At 44.3% G+C, this 25674-nt stretch overlaps 1 protein-coding gene across 1 annotated transcript; it reads right to left on the reverse strand.

Moving 5' to 3' along the window:
* Positions 1-1872: 1872 nt before the first annotated feature.
* Positions 1873-16297, reverse strand: LOC141220413 (uncharacterized). The gene is made up of 7 exons (XM_073666339.1): positions 16241-16297; positions 8228-8367; positions 7994-8098; positions 7787-7910; positions 7606-7703; positions 7339-7429; positions 1873-3181 (listed from the first exon to the last, which is right to left on the reverse strand). Exons 2-7 carry the CDS (start codon positions 8303-8305, stop codon positions 2073-2075), a joined length of 1605 nt encoding a protein of 534 aa, XP_073522440.1. The 5' UTR covers positions 8306-8367; positions 16241-16297; the 3' UTR covers positions 1873-2072.
* Between the last annotated feature and the right edge of the window lie 9377 nt (positions 16298-25674).

The raw sequence follows: 25674 nt of genomic DNA on the forward strand, positions 1-25674 counted from the left end.
ACAGCACACATGCCCAACTCTTGGTGATTACATTTGACCCACGACACCAGAACCACCACATCTATGTGGGGCCATTATTCCGCATGGAGGACTTTGTGGGGTCCATTATACTGAATGGAAAGTTATGCGGGGCCAATCATACTGTATGGAGGACTATGTGGGGCCCATTATTCTGTATGGAGGACTATGTGGGGCCCATTATACTGTATACTGGTTGGTCCACGACTTTGTCCAAGTTTTTCATTTTGGCCCTCTGCATGTAAAATCAGTATGGGTAATGTACATGGAAATGGCAATAATGGAAAGCTGCTAACTGGACTTTGCTACAAGTCTCCTAACATAGCGGAACATGAAGCGGATGATATGCTGCAACAAATTAAAAAGGCGACAAAAACAAGTCATGGTCAAAAGTGTTGGCTCCCTTGAAATTGTTACAGAAAATGTAAAAAGTAATTCTCCCAGAAAATTATTGCAGGTACATGTTTTGTTCTACACGTTTATTTCCTTTGCATGTATTGGAACAACACAAGAAAACAGAGAAAAAAAGGCAAATTTAACATAATTTCACACAAAACCACATAAAATAGGTCGGGCAAAACCTTGCCAAAATTGTGGGTAAACAACTTTGTTTCAAGCATGTGAAGCTTGTTCAAACACAATTGTGGCAAGTAACAGGTGTGGGCAATATGAAAATCACAACTAAAACCAGATAAAAAAGGGAGAAGTTGATTCAATCTTTGCATTGTGTGCATATGTGTGGCACACTAAGAATGGAGAAAACATAAAAAGGAGAAGAGAACTGTCTGAGGACTTGAGAACCAAAATTGTTGAAAAATATCAATAATTTCAAGGTTATAAATCCATCTTTAGAGATCCGGATGTTCCTCTGTCCAAGCTGCGCAACATAATCAATAAATTTACAACACATACAGTCAAATATGATGGAGCTTCAAAGATGTTTTGGGGTTGTTTTGCTGCCTCTGGTCAGGTACCTTGACTGTGTGCAAGGCATCATGAAATCTGAAGATTAGCAAAGGATTTTGGGGCACAATGTAGTGCCTAGTGTCAGAAAGCTGGGTCTTGGGTCTTCCAGCATGACAATGACCCCAAACATACTTCAAGAAGCACCCAGAAAATGGATGGAAACAAAGTGCTGGACAGTTCTGACCAGCAATGAATCCGGATCTAAATCCCATTGAACACCTGTGGAGAGATCTTAAAATTGCTGTTTGGAGAAAAACATTAAAATTTGAAAGTCCTCAGTGGTTGATACCATCTTTTCAGTTAGCCATTAGTCAGTAAGCTTTCGAGACTACTCTGGTCTCTTCATCAGACATGGTATAACACAAAATGTGAAGAGTCACATATTTATACACAACAGGGCACAGGAATAATGCAATAGATAAGATAAGAGACTTGAAGCAGAACTATCAACATGGGAGAGGGAGAAGCAGTTGTGGCCGTAGAAATGTTTGGCCACAAGTGAATCTATTCTGTTTTTCTTTTATTGTGTGGCGATGAGAATTCATCCTTGTTTTAAGTTTTTGCCCTGTCTCCCCTACATACAGACCCCCAGTTGGACAATCGGTACATATAATTAAGTTCATTGTGATGCAGCTGAAAGTACCAGGGATCTTGTGGTCCTGATGTGAGTTGGGAATCTTTATCTTGTCCGTGGTCATTATAAACGGACAGGTTTACATTTCCAGTTGGTGAGGATGAATTTTATAAGTTTCACCACAAAGGTGAAACTATCCTCCCGGTCAGTTTGCTTTCCCGCCAAGTACCTTTTTATTCTAACAATGTTAGGTTTCTGGGAGATTATACTTGTTCCCTTTATTTGTGGTTCTCCTTAGCTTGCCTTCTTTGCCCTTTATGAATGCATTTTTGTTTCTCACTCAGAGTTTTTGTATTTTACTTCATACTTTCCTTTCTCCTTGTTGAGAGTGTGTTGCAGCCTCCCCTCTGGTTCCACAGGAGGTATGAGAAACTCCTCAATGGCTTATTAGTTAGTTAGGTGTGTGGTGGTCTTTTTAGTTGTGCAGCTAGGGCCTTTCTAGTCTCTACAGAGACTAGTTGGGTGTAGTTGCGACATTCTCCCCTGTGTGGGTTCTCTGGTGCTTATCAAGATCCGATTTCTGGTTAAAACATTTCCCACATTCTGAACATGAAAAAGGCTTCTCCCCTGTGTGAGTTCTGTGGTGAATAATAAGATTCCATTTATTTTTAAAATATTTCCCACATTCTGAACAGGAAAAAGGCTTCTTCCCTATGTGAGTTTTGTGATGTTTGGTAAGAGTTGATTTCTCTGTAAAACATTTCCCACATTCTGAACAGGAAAATGGCTTTTCTCCTGTGTGAGTTCTCTGATGGTTGATAAGAGTTGATTTCTCTGTAAAATATTTCCCACATTCTGAACATGAAAAAAGATTCTCCCCTGTGTGAGTTCTCTGATGTTTATTAAGATATGATTTGTGTCCAAAACATTTTCCACAATCTGAACATGAAAAAGGCTTTTCCCCTGTGTGAGTTCTCTGATGTTTGATAAGATTTGATTTTGTTGCAAAAGATTTCCCACATTCTGAACAGGAAAATGGCTTCTCTCCCGTGTGAGTTCTCTGATGTACAATAAGATTTGATTTCTCTGTAAAACATTTCCCACATTCTGAACAGGAAAATGGCTTCTCTCCTGTGTGAGTTCTCTGATGTGTGATAAGAGTTGATTTCTCTGTAAAACGTTTCCCACATTCTGAACATGAAAATGGCTTCTCTCCTGTGTGAGTTCTCTGGTGCCTAAAAAGATCTGATTTCTGATTAAAACATCTTCCACACTTTGAACAAGAAAATCTATTCTCTGCTGTGTGAATTTTTTGAGGTTTAAGAAAAGACTTTTTGAGAGGAAAACTATTTCTATATTCTGAACGTGAAAATGGCTTCTTTGCTTTAGGAGCAGTTTGTTTTTTAATGCTTATTTTGTGACTTTGATTTTCCTTAGTAGTCGGTAATGAATCAGAAGACAGGACCTGTTTCAAAGGATCAGATGACAGATCTTTGCTGTGAAGGAATGATGGTATATCTGGAGTAATGTCATTCATTTCAATTGTATCCTGTTGGATCTGAAAATTATCTGATTTAAAAATTGAAGATATCAGCTGTCCCTCTAATCTCCTGGTACAGACATCTGCCAAGAATAAAACCAATTATTATTTTTAATAAAAAATCTTTGAATTTTATATTTTTTAACATTTCTACTTAAATTGTCCGTAAAAAGGCAAGTTATATAAAAAAAATTCACTTATTCACCAGAACAATGACTGTCTAATAGAAAACCTCATAGGCTGGATCAGTAAAGCGTGGTGTTCAACTGTTTTTTCATTCTGCCTCCCAAATATGGAATAAAAAGCCACCAAATGATGTTATGTAGGCAAAAAGAATACCAATAAAAACTTCTACTTATCTGACAAAAAACAAGTCTCCACTCAGATCCATCATCTGTCAGTGGAAAAACAGAGGTTTCCACATTATTAGTGGCTTAAAGGCTCTTGAAAAGCAACATGGCTTCCATAAACCAATCCAGCAATATCTGCTCTTCCAAAGTCAGATATCCTTCTCGCTTCTGAGCTTTGCAGTAGTTTATGTGCCTAAATCTCATTTATTATCCATGTATTTGACATTACTATAATGAGAAGAACCCACTTAATTGATGGTGTGTGTCTCCTGGAGCACAATCTGGGCACTATGTGTTGGGTAATGAAATTATATATTTGCAGTTTTCACTCTCCAACATCCACTGCGTGCTAATTTCCGGAAAGTGCCTGTGGAGTCAAAATAGTCACTTCTCCTATAGATTAATTCACTGAGGGTTATAATTTCCAAAATGGAGTCACTTTATGAGGATTTCTACTGCTCTGGTTTTCTGCCATTTTGTTATATTAGGGCTTCTGCAAAAGGTGTATCCCATCTCCTCTGGGACATCTACTTCTCCTCCTGCTTCGACTTGTGTGACGTCTGCTTTTGTCACCAGGCACCGTCTTATTCATTCTGCAGGTGGCGCTGGTGATGGAAGAGACGTCAGAACCAGAAGCTCTGGGCGGCGAAGGCTCTGTTAAGCCACTAAGATTAGGATTACTGGGACCAATAGTACCATCCAGTCTGGCAGTATGGGTGTATGTGCTGTCCAGCTGGAGTAATCTGCTCCCTGCTTCAGCCATTTGGAGAGAACCACACCCTACTAAAGCTGAAGGCATATTGCCGGAAGCTGCCAGATACAGCCTTGTTCTCCTCTGGTTCAGTCCTCTGTGCTCAGCTCCCGGCTTGTGTATTTGTTTCCTGTTGTGACCCCGGCCCATTTACTGACTACTCGTGTCTTCTGAGTTTGTATTTTCTCTATCCTTTTGGTTCTGACCCGGCTACCTGACTATTCTTCTTCCGATCTCACTCCACAGAACAGCAGGTAACACCGTGGCCCAAGCCTAGGGATCTCTGTGTTAGTCCAGATCCATGTAGAGGGGTTAAAGGATGATGAGCAAAGTAATTTGTGTTTATGACGTAAATTTATGAAGTAATTTATGTCCTCCCTCTGTCTAAAACTGAATCTGTCAAAAACTGAACTACTCGTCTTTCCTCCCTCCACTAACCTACCTGTGCCCGATATTGCCATTTCCGCTTATGGCTCAACCATTACTCCCCAGCAACAAGCCCGCTATCTTGGGGTCATTTTTGACTCCGACCTTTCCTTCACTCCTCACATCAAATTACTCGCTCGTTCATGTCATCTACACCTCAAAAACATCTCAAGAATCAGGACTTTTCTAACCTTTGACTTGGCAAAAACTCTTACTGTAGCTCTTATACATTCTCGTCTGGACTACTGCAACTCCCTCTTATTAAACTCTCCCCTCTCCAATCCGTCCTTAACGCAGCAGCCAGGATCATATTCCTCGCCAACCGCTACACCGATGCCTCTTCCCTGTGCCAGTCATTGCATTGGTTACCCATCCAATATAGAGTTCAATTTAAAATTACCACGCTTACCCACAAAGCGCTCCATGCTTCAGTACCCCCCTACATCTCCTCCCTTGTCTCAGTCTACCACCCTACACGTGGCCTCCGTTCTGCCAGTGACTTAAAACTAAAATCCTCCATAATCCGAACTTCCCACTCGTGTCTCCAAGATTTCTCGCGTGCTGCGACAATTCTTTGAAATGCACTACCCAGGACAGTTCGATTAATTCACAATACCCACAGTTTCAAGTGGACCCTAAAAACTCATTTCTTTAGACTGGCGTATCGCCTCCACACACTATCTGTCCATCCCAGTTGTCCGTCCCAGTTTTCCCCCAAATTAAAATCTTCCTCAAGTTCAGGTTCATACCAACCATGCACATAATAGCCTCGGTCAGGGCTGCACACATACTGGCAGGCGACCAGTCCATGTATTATTTATCCTATTTAGTATATCAAGGCTGCATTATACAATATATGTACATTCTACCTTTTGTGTCTCCCCCAGTTCCTCATAGACTATAAGCTTGCGAGCAGGGCCCTAACTCCTTTCAATATGAGATATGCTTATTCTGTATTGTTTGTATAATTTCCCCCTAAAATTTGTAAAGTGCTGCGGAATATGTTGGCGCTATAAAAATAAAAAAAATTATTATTATTATTAATTTGTGCAATCTGTAAACGGGTTAGATAAGGCAAGCCTATTCGTGGTGGCCATCTTTTGAGCTTCCAGGTGACCATGAACAGCGTCCCCAATACATTGTGTCTGCGAACTATTCCAGCAAGATCTGCATTAGAATAGCTAAATGGCGCTCCTGCCCTTCTTAACCTGCCATGTGCCCAGACAGTAGTGTACAACCGTATATAGGGGATTGTCAGATTCAAAAGAAGTTGGAAAATAATTTGTAAGGTCCATTTGTTTCTTATTATCCTTTATGAAGAATTCCAAAGTTATCACCACATAAAGTGATTTGAAAAATGGGGCCTGATTAGAAACACAAAACTGGCTGCAGGAAAGGGTTAAATCAGAGGATTACAAAGTCAAAAACTGTGACTATAGACAATAAAACATCTACTGAAATGATCAAACTCAACAGTCTTCATCAGAGAAAAATGAGTAACTAGTGGTGAAACCTCTCCGTGGTAATTGGAGTATGGGGCTCGGTGGCTCTTGGCAATCTAAACTATCGTAAGGGACAATATTTTCTGTCAGATGAGTTTCAAGAAGAAATATTAGACATTTAAAGTGAACTTTTTATAATAGTGCAGAGCTGAGGCGTCTTAAATTTAGATCTCGGGCATTTGGAAGAGGCAATGGAGACCTTTTTGAAAGACTACCAGGGAGTTACAGACTCACATAAGTGAGGCCGGCCGATCCCACCACAATGAACCTGTAAAAAAAGAAAGAATATAAAAACACTAAACCGGAGTCACACTCATTTATGGCGGACCATTGGAGCTACTATGAGTTCTGACCAGGAGAGTAGAGAATGTATTAGTGCCCCCATTTCAGGAGAGATTGTGCAGTAATCTGAATTTATTAGGATTGAAAACATAATGGAATTTATGACGTGGAGTGAATCCATGAAACCAGGGCTGGAGCCAACACATCTCCTGCAGGCGTGAATAAATGTATATTACAGCCATCAGCCACGCACAGCTTAGAGATATATCATGGCACAGGTGTAATGTTTTCTGTATAGTTTATCACAATCCTGTTTGAAGTTAGTTGGTTTTAAAAGAAATTGAACAGTCAGGATAAAGGGAAACTCTGCTGTTATTGTACAGAAATTCACACGTGTCCCTCACTGCACATTTAATGTTGTTGATCAAAAAAGTGAAGTTTGGCCAGAAAGACTGGACCAGGTCTTGTAGGGACCATATGAGCACATTCAGCAGCACAGAAGAGGGAGAAGGTAGATTCATCCAATAAGATATCAGGGATCTAGGAAGCCAACAGCATCATTACCCTCCGCTTTCTCTTAGAGGCCCATCATAATATTTTTCTTCAAGTGATTTTCTAATTTGTCAGCACATTCTACGTACGCTGTCATTTAGCTTTGTAGTTTACAGACCTGGGCAGGTAACGGTCAGCATCATCTAATCTCAGGGGGTAGGTGGATCTTCCAGGTTGTAAGTGCTATACAAAAGGGCTTTCACAATTTTCGCAAGTAATTTGAACATTTTCGGATGGAGGAGAATGCTGTCGTCTAGCGGCAAAATGGTGATCACACGATTGTGATACGGCCGGACTACACCACCGATAAAGCAGCCACAGACAGGGACTGAGAAGAATTTGTGACGACTTCTCTGTATTTAGTGGTTACTACTCACCTGGGTAGTCATATGTAGGAATCTCCTCTTTACACTGCTCATCACCCCTCACATATATCTCTGTAATATTAATATGGGTCAGATCTTCACACTGAAACAAATATTGTAAAAGTCACAAACAGACAGAGAAGTCACATCTATGATCAGCTCTAATCCTGCCATCTCCACCGTTCTCATTACACAAATATAAAACAAGACTGAACACAAGACCTTCACAGCCGTCTACACATCATAGGGGAAATCTCATGACACCTTCTCTTCAACTACCTGATGATCCTGAGGAACATTGGGATCTTCTTGTTTACAGTCATGTGGAAGAAGAGGACGGGGACATCTCTCTGGCGTTGTCAACTTACTGGATAGATCTGGAGAAAACACATGCAAGGACTGAATTCATTCTTTACATACAGATAATTATAGGCCGCGTGTATTTAGTCCTGTCTATTACCTGGTGATGTGAGGGGCTGGGGAACCTCCATCATGACGTCCTTGTACAGATCTTTGCGCCCTTCTAAATATTCCCACTCCTCCATGGAAAAATAGACGGCGACATCCTGACACCTTATAGGAACCTGACACATACAATGATACAGTCATCTCCCCGATCCCTTCATAGTGTTACTGTTTAATGTCCCAGCATTCCCAGCAGTGTCACCTCTCCAGTCAGCAGCTCAATCATCTTGTAGGTGAGTTCTAGGATCTTCTGGTCATTGATGTCCTCATGTATCAGGGGGTGAGGTGGAGGCCCCGTGATTAATCTCTGGTTATGGAGAGACACATTAATAAATCTCACTCCAGACATTTCCAGAGTCCTCACCTCTCCAGTTCTGTCCATCTGTTATTCCCATATATAAGAATGATGTAATGTGACGTCATCAGAATCTCTCACCTCTCCAGTAAGCCGAAAGAGGATCTCTAGGGTGAGGTGTAATAACCTCTCCGCCATCTTGTCTCTGCCCATATCCATCTGTGATAGGTAAATCAGGAAAATTCTCTTATATAGAATATCTCCACTGAGAGGATCCGAAACTGCAGAGAGAAGATGATGAGCAGATGTAACATCATAAAAATCCTGTGTAATAATACAACTATTGGAGATAATGAGGGGAAACATATAAGGAGATTTATTATTTTACAGAATTTCGTTTTTTTTCCTTTACATCTAGTAATAAAACCTTTATATTTTAGGCCACAGACAACAAGCAGTTTCTTCCTCGGAGACTGCAGCTGAATACGTTTCTCATAGACTCATCTTCCATAACGCTAATTCTCGTCTAATTTTCTGACACTGGAATTGACATTGAGAATAACCTCGGCACTCAATGGTTCTTATAGAAAACATTTTTTTTAATGCAGTCCAAAAACAAAAGTAAACGTTTCGGTTGACCTGAGGACATTGCTGCATTGACGACAATGGAGACATGGGAATGTGCCCATTTTGGGATTCTGCAAGAACCATTGTTTAGGACCTTGGTGCGCTGTGCCCAAATCGGCACATACCAGAGAGTCTGTAATATTGATTGCTCTCTTAAAACACGGTAGGAAGGGTTGTTGGAACGCAGGGATCGTGGGATAGCCAGTTTGTAAGATGTTCCTGTGTTTCCTAATGGTTTTATGTAAGATGTAGGTGAAGGGGTGGAACGTGTGAACGAAGGGGATTCTGTCCTTAGTGTTTGGACGATCAGTTCTGGAATACAACGCCTGGGGATGCAAGAAGCTAGGTGGATAGCCTCGTTCAGTGAATTTGGTTATCATTTCTTGTAACCTCTGATTGCGGATAGTTTCACTGGACACTATCTGTTTGACCCTCTGAAATTGTGATGTAGGTATAGATTTATTCATCGACATTGGATGATTGCTAGAAAAGTGTAATAGGCCATAGCGATCGGTGGGCTTGGAATAGAGGTCAGTTGTTAGGTGGCCCTGTGTATCCTTGATCCTTGGAAACTAACACTGCTTGAATCATATGTCATGGTGAAGCTCAAATCTGGCCATGCGGAGTTCAGTGTGGAGAAAAACCTCTAAAGATTCTAAGGGACCCCCCCATATGCAAAAGATGTCGTCTATGAAACGTTTCCAGAGAATGGAATGTTCTTGAAAAAGTGGATTAGAGTAGACCACCTGACTCTCGAAAGCTGACAAGAAGCAATTTGCATATTGGGGGGGCCACATTGGTGCCCATCACTGTGCCCTTCACCGAAAAGCCTTAATAGGGAGTATGACCTACTGGCCTTTATATAAGGTTTTTTTATGCTTGGAGTTTGGTTCTCATTGAACAATTGGTATAAAGAAACTTGTCACCCAGGGATCTTATGTGACCCTATGTTAAAATGTATTTTACATTTGGAAATGTGGTCTTCAATTTGAATAGGTCAATAATATACATGTTTTGATCTCCACATCCTACTCAAATATTGTCTCCTTTATTGCAGATTATTCCTCTCTGACACATTCTTGTCCACTCTCCTGGATTCTTCTCCACTCCATCAAAGGCTCTGGCTCATGCCCATGGGGTCTTATGCTCTATACTGGTGGAATGCACGTTCTCTCACTGGCACTCAAACTTCCGGCTCACTGGAAAGCATTTACACCGGCTTGTGGAACGCACAGCTTCCTGGGAGAAGCGCGTCACTTCCCGTGACATCACACGTGCACTTCCGGAGTTCACACTATACAGCCCTGTAGGATTGGCAGCGATAGGTCAGCCGCCCTCACTAATCCCGCCCCCCACCTTTAGATATCATCCTGCCCCTAACAACGCACACAGCACCAGGAACTAGCGGTGGACACCGCATTCCTCTAAACCACTACGTGCAGCACCACTTTACAGTGGGTACGGAAAGTATTCAGACCCCTTTAAATTGTTCACTCTGTTTCATTGCAGCCATTTGGTAAATTCTAAAAAGTTCATTTTTTTCTCATTAATGTACACTTTGCACCCCATCTTGACTGAAAAAAAACAAATGTAGATTTTTTTTTAAATTTATTAAAAAAGAAAAACTGAAATATCACAAGGTCATAAGTATTCAGACCCTTTGCTCAGACACTCATATTTAAATCACATGCTGTCCATTTCCTTGTGATCCTTCTTGAAATGGTTCTACTCCTTCATAGGAGTCCAACTGTGTTTAATTAACCTGATAGGACTTCATTTGGAAAGGCACACACCTGTCTATATAAGACCTCACAGATCACATCAGACCAAATGAGAATCATGAGCTCAAAGGAACTGCCCAAGGAGCTCAGAGACAGAATTGTGGCAAGGCACAGATCTAGCCAAGGTTACAAAAGAATTTCTGCATTACTCAAGGTTCACAGTGGCCTCCATAATCCTTAAATGGAAGAGGTTTGGGACCATCAGAAGCCTTCCTAGACCTGGCCGTTCAGCCAAACTGACCAAACGTGGGAGAAGAGCCTCGGTGAGAGAGGTAAAGAATAACCCCAAAATCACTGTGGCTCAGCTCCAGAGATGCAGTAGGGAGATGGGAGAAATTTCCACAAAGTCTGGGGTGCAGAGTGTACTTTAATGAGAAACAAAATGAACTGTTTAGAATTTACCAAATGGCTGCAATGAAACAAAGAGTGAGAAAAATTTAAAGGGGTCTGAATACTTTCCGTACCCACTGTATATAGAATGGAGCCGGTCTACAATAATGTACTGCGTCTGCGCTACTTCTCATGAGCTAGAAGTCCGATAATGTCCATCCCCTAGTGTGCATGTGTTTACACTGAAACGCCAGATAAACTGATTCCCACCGTGCCAGTAGTACCCGGGACTGCGTATGCCCGTAGTTGTGTTACACGCTGAAGCACATCTAGAATCATTCTGAGACTGCGCATGTCCATAAGCATGAGTTCCACGCTGAAGCGCATAATGGATTTGGATTGCATTTCACCAATATAGAAAAGTCCTGTCTCTGAGGTCAGCGTCATGGGAGACTAAAAACAAGTACTGCACATCCTCCCATCATGCAATAGGCATGTAGATCTACTTTATCACTACATAAAATATGGGATGATGGCCAAAGTATATTCCTAAATGGTCAAATTTGACCCCTATTACACAATTAGAAATACACAAGGAACCCACACTTGTTAGTTACTTAATAGTATAAGTGGGATATAACTGATAAGAAATAATTCTGATATAGAAACTCAGATATCTCGATGAAGTACAACAATATGTGAACCCCATTCACAGGGAACAATGAATGAACAATGACAGTAGCAATGAATAGAGTATAAAATCCAAAAATGTAACCCAGAATGGGGCTGTATTCACACAAAACAGGCATAGGAAATTTGCTCATTCAGTCCCTTAGGGTCTAGTGAATCCAATCTGGAAATCCACTCACTTTCCTTTTTGAGGATACATCTATTGTGATCACCCCCTCTCACATTGGGTTTAAACTCAATGATACAAAAGGAGATGTCTCCGGTTTCAACTCGATGTACACTGTTCATGTGTCTCGCTAATGGGGTGTCCCGACCTTGGCATATATCGCCCAGATGCTACCCCACCTTACTCCTAGATTCCCTCTTGACCTTGCCTACATAATCTAGGGGCAGGTGCATGTGGCCATATATACAAGTCCCGAGGTTTTACAGTTGGAATAATCCCTCTGAACAATGGTTTTACCAGTAGAGGAACAAGATTTACATGGTCTCATCCAATTACACGTGCAACATTCTCCACATCTAAAGAAACCGCAGATTCTTCTATCTAGCCAAGTCCCTTTGGTTTTTTATAGACACTATGCACTAAATGGTCCCTAACTGACTGACCAATTCTGAAAGTTATTGTGGGAGTAGATCACACAGCACCCTCAGGTCCGCGTCGGCCACAAGTACATCCTAGTGTTTTCTGAGGATATTAAAGATACCGTTACTCAGTTCCTATTACCCTTGTTATCCCATCTTTTTCTTGCTCTCTTGGTTAGGTATGGAGGATTGTCTGTCTCTCCTGTTTTTCTGCAAACAATCGTGCGGAATCTAAACTGTACTGTGGGTACCTTTTTCCATGAATCTGGTGTTAATGTCTATTGTCTGTATATTAAAATCTGTGACATTAGAACAGTTCCTTCTCAACTGTAAAAATTGGCCCTTGGGTATTCTCTTTTTCAGTGGGATGGGGTGGTGGCTATCCCATTTCAATAGTTTATTAGTGCTTGTAGGTTTATGGTAGATGAGTGTCCCTAGGGTCCCAACCCGTTATTTCTAGATTAGTACATCCAGGAAAGGCAACTGGTAATAATTAAACTCAGATGTAAATCTAAGGCCATCGCTATTGATATTGAGTTCCCTGACAAATGCAAGAAACTGTTCACTCTTCCTTGACCAGATGATAAAAATGTGGTCAATATATCTATACTGTACCCCAATATATGGATGTCATCACTTATGATCATCCCTGAATATTGTGGTTTCCTCCCACCAGCCCAGGAAGAGGTTATCATACGAGGGGGCACAGGGGCTCCCCATCGCAGTACCCCTGAGCTGGTGGAAGTACTTCCTGTCAAAAAGAAAGAAGTTAAGAGTAAGAGTGAATTTTAGAAGATACTACATGAAGTCATTATGTCTGCTACACTCTATTGATCTCGATTTCAAGAAATGTCTTACTCCTCTGATATCATCCTCGTGCGGTATATTACTGTACAAAGCCTCGATATCTAGTAAGGCCAGCTCCCCTACATGCATGTATACATGCTCGAGGGTCTACATGTAGGGGAGCAGGCAGAAGGAAACCCATTTTCCAGAAGAATCATTCCAAGTGCAGGACCTCAGGCGATACTGGGGGAACATTATACTGTGTGGGGGCATCATACATACTGCATAAGGGGCATAATGGGGGCATCATACATCCTGCATAAGGGGCATAATGGGGGCATTACACTGTGTGGGGGCATCATACATCCTGTACAAGGGGCATTACACTGTGTGGGGGCATCATACATACTGCATAAGGGGCATAATGGGGGCATTACACTGTGTGGGGGCATCATACATACTGCATAAGGGGCATAATGGGGGCATTACACTGTGTGGCGGCATCATACATCCTGCATAAGGGGCATAATGGGGGCATTACACTGTGTGGGGGGCATCATACATCCTGCATAAGGGGCATAATGGGGCATTACACTGTGGGGGGATCATACATCCTGCATAAGGGGCATAATGGGGGCATTACACTGTGTGGCGGCATCATACATCCTGCATAAGGGGCATAATGGGGGCATTACACTGTGAGGAGGGCATCATACATCCTGCATAAGGGGCATAATGGGGCATTACACTGTGGGGGGATCATACATCCTGCATAAGGGAAATAATGGGGGCATCATACATCCTGTATAAGGGGCATAATGGCGGCATTACACTGTGTGGGGGGCATCATACATCCTGCATAAGGGCAAAAAAGAAGCAAGACAAAAATATATCTCATACCCTACCATAATTATATATAAATGTAAAGCAAAATTGCATAATAAATATAGGGTACTTAGTGAACTATTTTTGATCAAAAAAAGTATACAAGCCGTCCCACCAGCGGCAAGGTGACCCTAAATTGGGACGGTACCTATACTGCCTATATTAAAAACCTTACTGTATATCAAAGTTGAAGTAATGCATATAAAAGGGTAGACAAATAGGACCGGGTCCCAACTCCAGACCACCTAGGCCCGTGGTAAGCTACATATATACCAATCAGCTCAACAAAGGGCATGCCACACCCTTAAATTGCACAGAATGCAAACAAGTCAAAAAACCAGACAATGTGAACTGAGGTCTAAGATGGCAGACATACAAGAAACAGAGGCACGTTCACACTAGCAAAAAAGAAGCAAGACAAAAATATATCTCATACCCTACCATAATTATATATAAATGTAAAGCAAAATTGCATAATAAATATAGGGTACTTAGTGAACTATTTTTGATCAAAAAAAGTATACAAGCCGTCCCACCAGCGGCAAGGTGACCCTAAATTGGGACGGTACCTATACTGCCTATATTAAAAACCTTACTGTATATCAAAGTTGAAGTAATGCATATAAAAGGGTAGACAAATAGGACCGGGTCCCAACTCCAGACCACCTAGGCCCGTGGTAAGCTACATATATACCAATCAGCTCAACAAAGGGCATGCCACACCCTTAAATGGCACAGAATGCAAACAAGTCAAAAAACCAGACAATGTGAACTGAGGTCTAAGATGGCAGACATACAAGAAACAGAGGCATGTTCACACTAGCAAAAAAGAAGCAAGACAAAAATATATCTCATACCCTACCATAATTATATATAAATGTAAAGCAAAATTGCATAATAAATATAGGGTACTTAGTGAACTATTTTTGATCAAAAAAAGTATACAAGCCGTCCCACCAGCGGCAAGGTGACCAATTTAGGGTCACCTTGCCGCTGGTGGGACGGCTTGTATACTTTTTTTGATCAAAAATAGTTCACTAAGTACCCTATATTTATTATGCAATTTTGGAGTTGGGACCCGGTCCTATTTGTCTACCCTTTTATATGCATTACTTCAACTTTGATATACAGTAAGGTTTTTAATATAGGCAGTATAGGTACCGTCCCAATTTAGGGTCACCTTGCCGCTGGTGGGACGGCTTGTATACTTTTTTTGATCAAAAATAGTTCACTAAGTACCCTATATTTATTATGCAATTTTGCTTTACATTTATATATAATTATGGTAGGGTATGAGATATATTTTTGTCTTGCTTCTTTTTTGCTAGTGTGAACATGCCTCTGTTTCTTGTATGTCTGCCATCTTAGACCTCAGTTCACATTGTCTGGTTTTTTGACTTGTTTGCATTCTGTGCAATTTAAGGGTGTGGCATGCCCTTTGTTGAGCTGATTGGTATATATGTAGCTTACCACGGGCCTAGGTGGTCTGGAGTTGGGACCCGGTCCTATTTGTCTACCCTTTTATATGCATTACTTCAACTTTGATATACAGTAAGGTTTTTAATATAGGCAGTATAGGTACCGTCCCAATTTAGGGTCACCTTGCCGCTGGTGGGACGGCTTGTATACTTTTTTGATCAAAAATAGTTCACTAAGTACCCTATATTTATTATGCAATTTTGCTTTACATTTATATATAATTATGGTAGGGTATGAGATATATTTTTGTCTTGCTTCTTTTTTGCTAGTGTGAACATGCCTCTGTTTCTTGTATGTCTGCCATCTTAGACCTCAGTTCACATTGTCTGGTTTTTTGACTTGTTTGCATTCTGTGCAATTTAAGGGTGTGGCATGCCCTTTGTTGAGCTGATTGGTATATATGTAGCTTACCACGGGCCTAGGTGGTCTGGAGTTGGGACCCGGTCCTATTTGTCTACCCTTTTATATGCATTACTTCAACTTTGATATACAGTAAGGTTTTTAATATAGGCAGTATAGGTACCGTCCCAATTTAGGGTCACCTTGCCGCTGGTGGGACGGCTTGTATACTTTTTTTGATCAAAAATAGTTCACTAAGTACCCTATATTTATTATGCAATTTTGCTTTACATTTATATATAATTATGGTAGGGTATGAGATATATTTTTGTCTTGCTTCTTTTTTGCTAGTGTGAACATGCCTCTGTTTCTTGTATGTCTGCCATCTTAGACCTCAGTTCACATTGTCTGGTATCCTGCATAAGGGGCATAATGGGGGCATTACACTGTGGGGCCAGTAAAGGGGTCCTGTACTATGAGAACAATACGTTTCCTCCCTTCCTGTCTCCATAGTTGGGTCGTATGTATCTATTACAGGAAACAGAACAAAAACCTTATGATTCTTATAAAGGGGCAACACAAGACCCCAAAAGAGTCTCCGTGCTGAAGGGGTTAATGCCCCCTGCGCCCAGTAATGGGGGCCTCCACATACCTCCACCTGCAGAGCCGCCACCACATATATGGCTGCTCTGTGCACAGGAGCTGTGATGAGGTCACAGAAGGGGAGGAGTCAGGGGTCACATGATCAGGGGCCTCAGTGGATGCAGGACTCTGCTGTGCTGGTTGTGATGGTGCTGGATGAGCTGAAGTTTATGTGTGGGGTCAGGAGGGGTTTATGGTGTGGATGTAGCAGAGCCGCACGTGTACGAGGTGTACGGAGCAGAGCCGCACGTGTACGAGGTGTACGGAGCGGAGCAGCGCGTGTACGAGGTGTACGGAGCGGAGCAGCGCGTGTACGAGGAGTACGGAGCAGAGCCGTGTGTGTACGAGGAGTATGGAGCAGAGCCGTGTGTGTACGAGGAGTATGGAGCAGAGCCGCGTGTGTACGAGGTGTACGGTGCAGAGCCGTGTGTGTACGAGGTGTATGGAGCGGAGCCGTGTGTGTACGAGGTGTACGGAGCGGAGCCGCACGTGTACGAGGCGTACGAGGCGGAGCCGTGCGTGTACGAGGTGTGCGGAGCCATGTGTTTGAGGTGTATGGAGCGGAGCTGTGTGTATGGAGCAGAGCCGTGTGTACGGAGCGGAGCCGCGTGTGTACGGAGCGGAGCCGCGTGTGTACGAAGTGTATGGAGCGGAGCCGCGTGTGTACGAGGTGTACAGAGCGGAGGCGTATGTGTATGAGGTGTGCGGAGCCTTGTGTTTGAGGTGTATGGAGCGGAGCTTCGTGTGTGCGAGGTGTCCGGAGCGGAGCCGCGTGTGTACAAGGTGTATGGAGCGGAGCCGCGTGTGTACGAGGTGTATGGAGCGGAGGCACGCATGTACGAGGTGTGCGGAGCCATGTGTTTGAGGTGTATTGAACAGAGCCGTGTGTACGGAGCGGAGCTGCTTGTGTACGACGTGTACGGGGAGGAGCTGCCCACTTACTAAAGACTATGATACTTTTCCATCACTGTTACAAATATAACGCTTACATTGGAGTAAGAGTACAGTTAGGATAGGAAGGAAAGCAATATTGAATTGTGTGGATAAAACAAAATCTTGTTTAAAGTTCATTCAAAAGTGGTTACAAAAATACGGAAAAAATAGTTCATAGCACAGAAAGAAGTATTAGGTTATAAGAGAGGAAACAACTACAGCATGAGATGGTCCGTGGTGGAGATTCTCAAGGTATGAGACATCTGCCCATTCATGTCTGCCTCTGCTTATATACCATCTCGCCTCATAGACATACATTGGAGATTATTTTTACAGTTTCATGACCCAATATGGCGACTTTCTGGTATATTAGTAACTTCTACCATGTTAGAACAAAACTAGTAACTCATGGAATATGCCTTTTGACTACGTGCACATTTACCTTGTGTTGGTATATTTTAAACATATGGCTAGTGACCTTTAAAGGATCATTAGTTATCTCCAAATAACCCATATTGACAAGAGCCCTATAGGTTTGACATACAGAACAGGTGTCTCTGCCAAGGTTCCCAGAATAACTGCAATCTTTCTATAGAATATTTGAAACTAAGCAAGGCTCGAACCAGAACTTTAAAGCTTATGTATATACTTTTATCATTAGAGATTAATATTTTACAGTCCCCCCCTGATTATGATTTAAGAAATATCATAATCAATCCTAAACTCAGACTGTGGGGACCCCCAACCAAACCCAGACGCTCAGCCCCCCTACCGCCACCCCTTCCTTAACACTACAATAATGTAACTCTTACAACTGGATGGGTGAGGATCGGTAACAGCTTTATTAACACTTTAACTCGTTCCATTAGGAAGGCATTTTATTTCCAAAAATAATTCCGCTTGTTGCCGCATGCCCTGTGTCTCCACACCGGCAAGTTGGCCAACAAGAATAACTTTCCAACATGTCCTTTCTATTTCAGGCCACGGAGGATCCTGCATACTCGTAGGCAGGACTCCGACCCCCACCCATTTGTTCCACTCCGTCCTGGAGTCCTGACAGGAATATATCCAGTCCAATATCCATTAAATGAACACCATCGAGCCTTAGCAGGCCTGTTTTATCTCCTTCCAGCTCTCGGTGTCTTATCACTACACCACCTCTTTCATTTACAAATTTTGCCATCCGAATATTTATTAGCCTCCTTGTCCGTTCGATGGCCGTGATGTCTCTCGCACCTCTCCATACAGCTCTCGGCACAATCTCCGACCATACTATCGTTACTTTACTAAAAAATGCTCTGAAGCGCTCAGTGTCTAGCTTCATTATTGCCATTAGTTATGCGCTCTTGTAATGACCGAGGTCGTTTCCCCCGGCGTGTATAACTAACATGACCGGACCTGTCGATTCTCTTCCTATGTCGATTATTAGTACCTGTGGCCATCGCAGGCCTCTAATACCTCTCCAGTTGAAATATGTGTTATGAAACTCTATATTCCTCCTGCCCGGGCGGACTTTCGCCTTTTTTTCTGCCCAATATATATACGAGTGGCCTATCACCCACACTGTTGGCTTATCGTCACCTGTAAAAGAAACAAACTACGTTAGGATAACAAGTCCGGTCTTATGTATCTTGCAAAACACGCGGATCGCCATCTCCCTATCCTCTGAACTTCCGTCTGTGACAATCCTGCTTTAGCTGCTTCCGTGGCTGCGCCTATGCGGAATGAGTGTGTCCCGTAATCTTTGGGGGGGTACCCTGCTGATGTTAGGCATTTATTAAATATAGCTTGGAACTGGTATCTTGATAATGGAGTTCCGTCAATGTGTGATAGGAAGAAATTACTTTGCGGCCTGATGGCTGTATATGTTTTTACTATTGTTACCGGACACAGTATACCATTAGTGGGTTGTAAAAGCATCCAAGTGCCCCTGCCCGCTGGGTCCATTTTGGATTTGCGTATGCGTAGGCGTATTGCATTATTGGCTATGACTACGTCCTGGTGTAATAAGCCTCCACTGGTGGTGATTTTGGATCGAGGGACTAATTCGCTTTTGCGTAGTGCCCCGAAGAAGGCGATTGCAAATGCAGTAGACACTAGTGTTGCTTCAAATTGTGAGTGGCATGTTAATGGTGTTAGGGATATGATTTTTGAGAGCAGATTTAGTGACACGGGACATCTGCACTCCTGACTTGGCTGACCCCTTTTCCACCCTTTTAAGGCTTGCCTGATGATGAATCTTTTTGTCACATCTTCCCAATTCAGTAATTGAAAGTAAAATGCCACTCCGGTTAGCCACCGCTGCGCTGACGCCCCTGATATGCCCATCATCATTAGTTGGTGAAGAAATTCTATGGTTACATCTAGTCTGGCTTGTTCACATAGGTCGACCTGTCTGCCTGCTACTAATCGTGTCCAGTCTTCCCATGCCTTACCGTATGCCTTCCACATTGACGGGGCGACTGATGCTCTGATTAATGGCATCAGCTGTTCGCCACTATATCCCATAGGGAGGGTGGGCAACTGGTGCCCGACGGGTGGGCGTTGGGGAGGAGCTCTCTGAAAACCTGCCAATTGAATTGTGATAAAGCGTTAGCAGCAGCATTAGACTCTTCAATATTGTAGCTCGCGCGAACCCATATATTGTGTTTTAGGCACAGGAATGCTAGCCGGCGTAGTAGGCCTAGCACTGGGAGAGACGATGATGCCATCTTATTAATGCAGTGCACTAGGCTGGTGTTATTTGTTATGAAGCGTATATTTTTGTTAGCTAGGTACGTGCTCCATATTTCTATGGCTACCACTATTGGGAAGAGTTCCAGGAGTGTCTGGTTTTTTGTTAATCCTTGTTCAGACCAATATGGAGGCCATAAGCCTGTGCACCACTGGTTATCTAGTATCACTGCATATCCGCCCACTTCTGCTGCTCCGGTGAATAATCTTAGTTCAATGTTGGATTGTTCTGCTGATATAAATAACGTGTGACCATTGAATGATTATAAGAAGGTTTTCCACACCTCTAAGTCCGCCCGAAGCTGCCTGGTGATTCTGATTCTATGACTCGGTTGTAATGCACGTTTTGTTGCAAGGGATAAACAATGAGAAAAAACCCTTCTGGCTGGCATCACCCGGCTCACAAACACGAGGAGGCCGAGTAACACTTGCATCTGCTGTAAAGTTACTTTCCGTACCGCGCAAAATCCCTTTATCTGGTGTAATGTTTTTTTATTTTTCCGTTGGGAGGCGGAACAACCCTGCTGTGGTGTCGATTTTGATGCCTAAAAACGATAGCTTTGTTGTGGGGCCTATGGTTTTTGTAGGGCATAATGGGACTCCGAACCGTCGAGCGATGTTTGTGAATTCGTTAAGTAATGATTGGCATTGATTTGAGTCTTTTGGTCCGACGAATAGGAAGTCATCTAGATAATGTGTGACGGACCTACTGCCGGTTTCATACCTCAACACCCATTCTAGGAAGGAACTGAATAGTTCAAAGTAATAAAAAGAAATTGAACAACCCATTGGGAGGCAAGTGTCGTAGAAGTATTCATTGTCCACTTGGCATCCCAGCAGGTGGTAGCAATCTGGGTGCACCGGTAGTAGGCGAAAGGCGGATTCTATGTCGGATTTAGCGAGCATCGCCCCGGGCCCCGCATCGCGTACTAACATTACTGCTCTGTCGAACGACGCGTAGGAGACCGAGGCGTCTTCAGATGTAATACCGTCATTTACAGACTCTCCTTTTGGGTAAGATAAATGATGGATAAGCCGGAATAAACCCGGCTCTTTTTTTGGTATTATTCCTAGAGGGGAAACTCTTAGGTTACTGAATGGTGGTGTTGGGAAAGGACCCGCCACTCTGCCTAGAGATACTTCTTTTTGTATTTTTTGCCTAAGTATTTCTGGGTGTTCTTTTGCAGATTTAAGGTTATTTGCAAAGGTGGGTGATTTATTAAGTTTGAAAGGGATGAAAAAAACGTATGTGAAACCAAAACGTAACTGCCCCCTGCGTCTTTCCTAGGATATTGGTCTAGCCAGGGGCCCATCGCGTTTACGCTCACCGGGGTCCTTGGATTCTGACTGTAGGAGTTTAATTGATAATTTGCTTGCAGAACAAGAACATCTCGCTGCAGGGTGGGCTCCTCCACAGGCTGAACATTCATGTTTGTATCTGCATAAGGCGTAGAAACGACAGTGTCCCTCATTGTACTGCCAGCAGGCCCCTGGTCTATGTACGACCACTGAATTTTGGCCTGCTGTTGCCGGTTGTCCAGTAGCCGTTGTTGAAAAGGGATGGTGTTTCTGTGACAGCATTAGTCTCAACCATACGTCTGTAGCTTTTACCCCCCCAGCCTAGCTGTGGTTGCAGGGCCAACCGCCTCCGGAACTCTTCATCGTAGCGCCACCATGCTGAACCGCCGTGGGCTTTGTACGAGTTATACACTGTATCCTGGTATATGAATAGTTCCGAGCAGCGTTCCGGATGTTTTTGGCCCATGATGCAACCCAGCACAGAAAACGCCTGTAACCAGTTACTCATTGTCTTTGCGACCTTTTGTCTGTTTCTGTCGAATGGTCGGTCGGCTACACTTCTCTCTTTGTCTATAGTATGTTGGTCAGCGGTTACTAGTGACCAAATGTCGATATAGTCATTATTCCATATTTTTATTCTGGTTTCTTCTTCGTCTATGTGTGAGCCTAATGGGCTAATCCCGCAAAAGAATGCGTCCTTGTGTACGCTGGCTAATGGTGGAGTTGTTTTGGTAGGATTATGTATTGCGCCTAGTGGCGCGGATAGTTTTTCGACTATGGCCTTAAGGGCCGCTATTAAGTTGCTGTTATTATTTCCCATTTCAGTGATACTTAGATTGCACTCACCCATTTCTGCGGCTGGAGGAGGGACTCCGATGTTTGGAGACACCAGTCTCACTCGGGGTGAGCGGCGTGCCTCTGCTTGTAGACCTACGTGAACTCGCTTCATCGTGCAGGCTGTAAGCTCTGGAGGGTGCCCTTGTATCATCTCTGCCCCCTGAAGGACGGGATCAGTGCTAGCGGCTGTGGTTTGACGATGCGCCCGACATCTCTGATGCGGAGGATGGTGAGCGCCACCTTGAGGACCGCGACCTATGACCCCTCCTGTGGGATGCCGATCTCTGCTTTGCTTGCGACGACCTCTTCCTTCGCCGGTGACTCGTGTGCGATGATGTAGATCTGTCGGAGGAGGAACTACAGCGAGTTCGTCTGGAGCGAGTACGCCTGGAGTCTCTGTGTCCCTGACGGTGTATGTGGGGTTCTGCGCAGTATACATGTGTGCTGTCAGGATGAGGCAGTGCAATTTGTGTCTAGCTAGAGGGCGATGCTATAGCGGTGTCAGGCGCGTGAGTCGCAGCGCTATCAAAGGGGTATATGGTATTGATCATTTGACTGGGCGCTGGATGGGCTGTGGTGATTACAGGGGCAGCCATGTCCCCTGGATGTGTAGGGTCACGTGTGCTGTTTTGGGAACTTTTTCTTTTATTTTTAATAGGGGTTTTTCTGCGGGGGGTGTTTGGGGGGTTGGCAGAGCACAGTCCCCGGCAGAGGATTCCTGTCCAGAGCTGTGCTCCGCCACAGCCCCTGCTGTGTGTTGAGGGGGAGGTGATGGATAAATGTATGACCCGCAACTTTTTTTCTGTGGCAATGGGGTGCTGTGCCTAAAGCGCTCTGGAGGGCGGGAGTGCCTGCTGGACCTTCGCTCTCCAAGGCGCCCTTCGGCAGGATGCGGAACGGGAGTGTTTAGGGGTTTGGGGTTAGATGTGCTCGGTGCTGTCTCCAGCACCGGCGGCAGGCAGAAGACCTGAATCCCCGCTGTGCCCGCAGCTGACACAGAAGACAACCCACAATCGTAGACTAGTGCAGCAGAGCCCTGCGCCTGCTGTGAGTGCGGCGCAGGATCCTCTGCTGCACCAGCTGCCGCTTCCTGTTCCATCGCGCGGCATTCTGGACTGGGGGGCGCGGCCTGCGCTTCCTGAACATTAGCTCCGCCTCCCCCAGCATGCCTCTGCGGCCTAGTTACATCGCGTGCCCGCCTCCCTGCTCCAGTGCGCGACCGCCAAGAGGAACCCCCCCGAAACCCAACGCCGGCGCGAACACACCGCCCCGCTCCGGACCCCCGCTTCCTCGCTCCGGCAAGAACACGAAGAGGCTCCGCAGCCGATCGCCGTCCAATGCCGGGGGGCGCCTGCCAAACCGCCCCACATGATAGCTCTGCCGCGACGTCGCGTGGCCACCGAGGTGCGACAGCTACCCGAACCTCTGAGACAGAGGGTGAGCCACGATGAGTGGCCTGCAGCTGTGCATCTGCGGCGGCCGGGCGAGAATGGAGGACGGCCAGACAGCGGCAGAACTGCAGCCCCTCGTCCCAAAGGATTCGGCTGCAGCACGTTGAGTGGTGAGTGAGTGGGCCCAAGGGGTGAGGGGATTGGGGGATGTGATGTACCCTTAAGGGGTTGAGGGCCAGGGGAAGGGTTATCCGGAGAATTAGAGCTCGGGCCAGGGGGATGATCGCTGAGCCCCGACATGAGGGCCTGTAACCAGCGCTCGCCCCCCTGTGCAAACCCAGCCCGGAGGGCCTCAGCAATCTGACGTGATCCTGAATTCTCCATGACGTTCCACTCTGGGATCAGCAAAGAAAGGAAGTACCGTGGGATGTCTCGGTGTTTATGTATCCATGGGACGGCTTGTAGCATCCCCTTTCGCTTCATTGGATCCTTCCGGGGGCTTCAGGATCACTGGTCAGTAAGGGGCAGCGAAGGGGGGTCACCAATCGCCACGGCCCGGGAAGGGGCCACCACAGTCAGTGACTCCTTCCTTATTTAGTATGGAGTCTTCCATTCTCTCACCATTCGTATCACATTCATTCTTTATTCTGAAAACCTTGTATCAACACCTGTATTGAATGTCATCTGAGTTCCCAAAAGCTTCTAAATTAAAAATAAAAATTCACTCAAAAGGTTATATATTTTTTTAATATTTCTTTTAAAATAAATATGATTATGATTGGATTTGTTAATACATTTCCTGCTGCCATTTTTGCTGAAGACTGTGACCAACTAGTGATGAGCGAGCACTAAAATGCTCGGGTACTCGTTGCTCGGGTCGAGCAAATTGGAATACTCGGGTGGTTGACCCGAGCAATGAGCCCAATGTAAGTCTATGGGAAACTCGAGCATTTTTCAGGCGGTTCCCCCCAGCTGTCTGCAGAGGGCCTAAAAATTGCCCAAATCGATGGGAACAGTGCTCAAATGACATGGGAACAGCATGGGGAACACCCCTGGAAGCATTTCTGACTCCCAGGTCACTGCTGTCAGCAACGTGGTCAGAGTATTACGCTACTTTTATGGACTCACAATAAAACATACAAAAACGAAACCAAAATGGATTTTCCTGGGAAATATGTTAAGGAACATCCTTTCCAGGGTAATCACTTGTATATAAGGCAAAATAAATAACCAAAAACAGAAATACTCCTCCACAACTTGGGCTATGTTCACACGAATCGTTTTTGATTTGTTTTTGCACTTTTGCATTGCTTTCAACCAAGACAAATGCATTCACCAGGAAATGTAATTTTAACATTTTACAACCTTATCTGGCCATGTGGTGTGTGACACATCATCAGACACATGCATACAGTGCTGAAAAGACATGGGAACAGCATGGGGAAGACCTCTGGAAGCATCTCTGACTCCCAAGTCACTGCCTAAAAGTGTGCCCATCATAAGTGATCCTTGACGCATGCGAAGATGCCTCCCGCCATGCACCTGTCATTGCAGACTTGCAACAATCACCGTCCACGTCTTTGTCCCAATGCAGTGTTCAGTTGTCCTTAACGCATTCCTTGGAATGCAAGCGCAAGTATGCAGCCAGACACCCACCCACAGGCTGCAATACTATACTGCCAAAATTTTGACAGCTGCTTGCACTTGAAATGTGGCCTTTTAGGCTCATGGAGATGGAAGCTGTCCACAATCTTATGGCGGCAGCGACCGGGTATCCATACTCAGTCCCCAGCCGCCACTATTTTTCCCGGTATCGTCTCTGCCTTCCACAAGCACGGGTCCCACAACATTACCCGTGCCCTCCCCAGTGCACTTACTGGGAAGGACCGCCTACCCACAAACACGTGGACAAGTGAATGTTGCCAGGGACGGTACGGAGCCAGTCCACAGCTTTTTTTGCTGAGATTTGTATTTAGCTCGGTGAAAGGACTAGCATAGAGGGAAACCGTATCTACTCTGGGTGTCATTTCCCCCAGGAAGTCCTCTAATGCAGCTTGTTGCAGAAGCAATGGCAGCCCGTCCAACATCAACTCGCACTTGTCGGTGGTGCTTTGACACACACACATCTTTCTTTGTGCATTTAATTTCATGACTACAGAGTGGGCCTGATCTGCAATGCGATTTGAGAGATAACATGCATAAGCACATCTGATCTGCATTAAAAAAAGCAGCCATAGAGTGTCCAGGAACC

This window comes from Phyllobates terribilis, unplaced genomic scaffold (assembly GCF_046119375.1).
Source record: "Phyllobates terribilis strain yellow unplaced genomic scaffold, ASM4611937v1 Scaffold_292__1_contigs__length_2399606, whole genome shotgun sequence".
NCBI lineage: Eukaryota > Metazoa > Chordata > Amphibia > Anura > Dendrobatidae > Phyllobates > Phyllobates terribilis.

Bases quoted from the DNA above. Each gene is read 5' to 3' on its own strand.
- LOC141220413 (XM_073666339.1), bottom strand. From the start codon at position 8,305: ATGGATATGGGCAGAGACAAGATGGCGGAGAGGTTATTACACCTCACC. The intron at 7,911-7,993 runs GTGACACTGCTG...TGTATGTGTCAG, and splicing joins TTGAGCTGCTGACTGGAGAG to GTTCCTATAAGGTGTCAGGA. The intron at 7,430-7,605 runs GTAGTTGAAGAG...TATTTGTTTCAG, and splicing joins ATGTTCCTCAGGATCATCAG to TGTGAAGATCTGACCCATAT.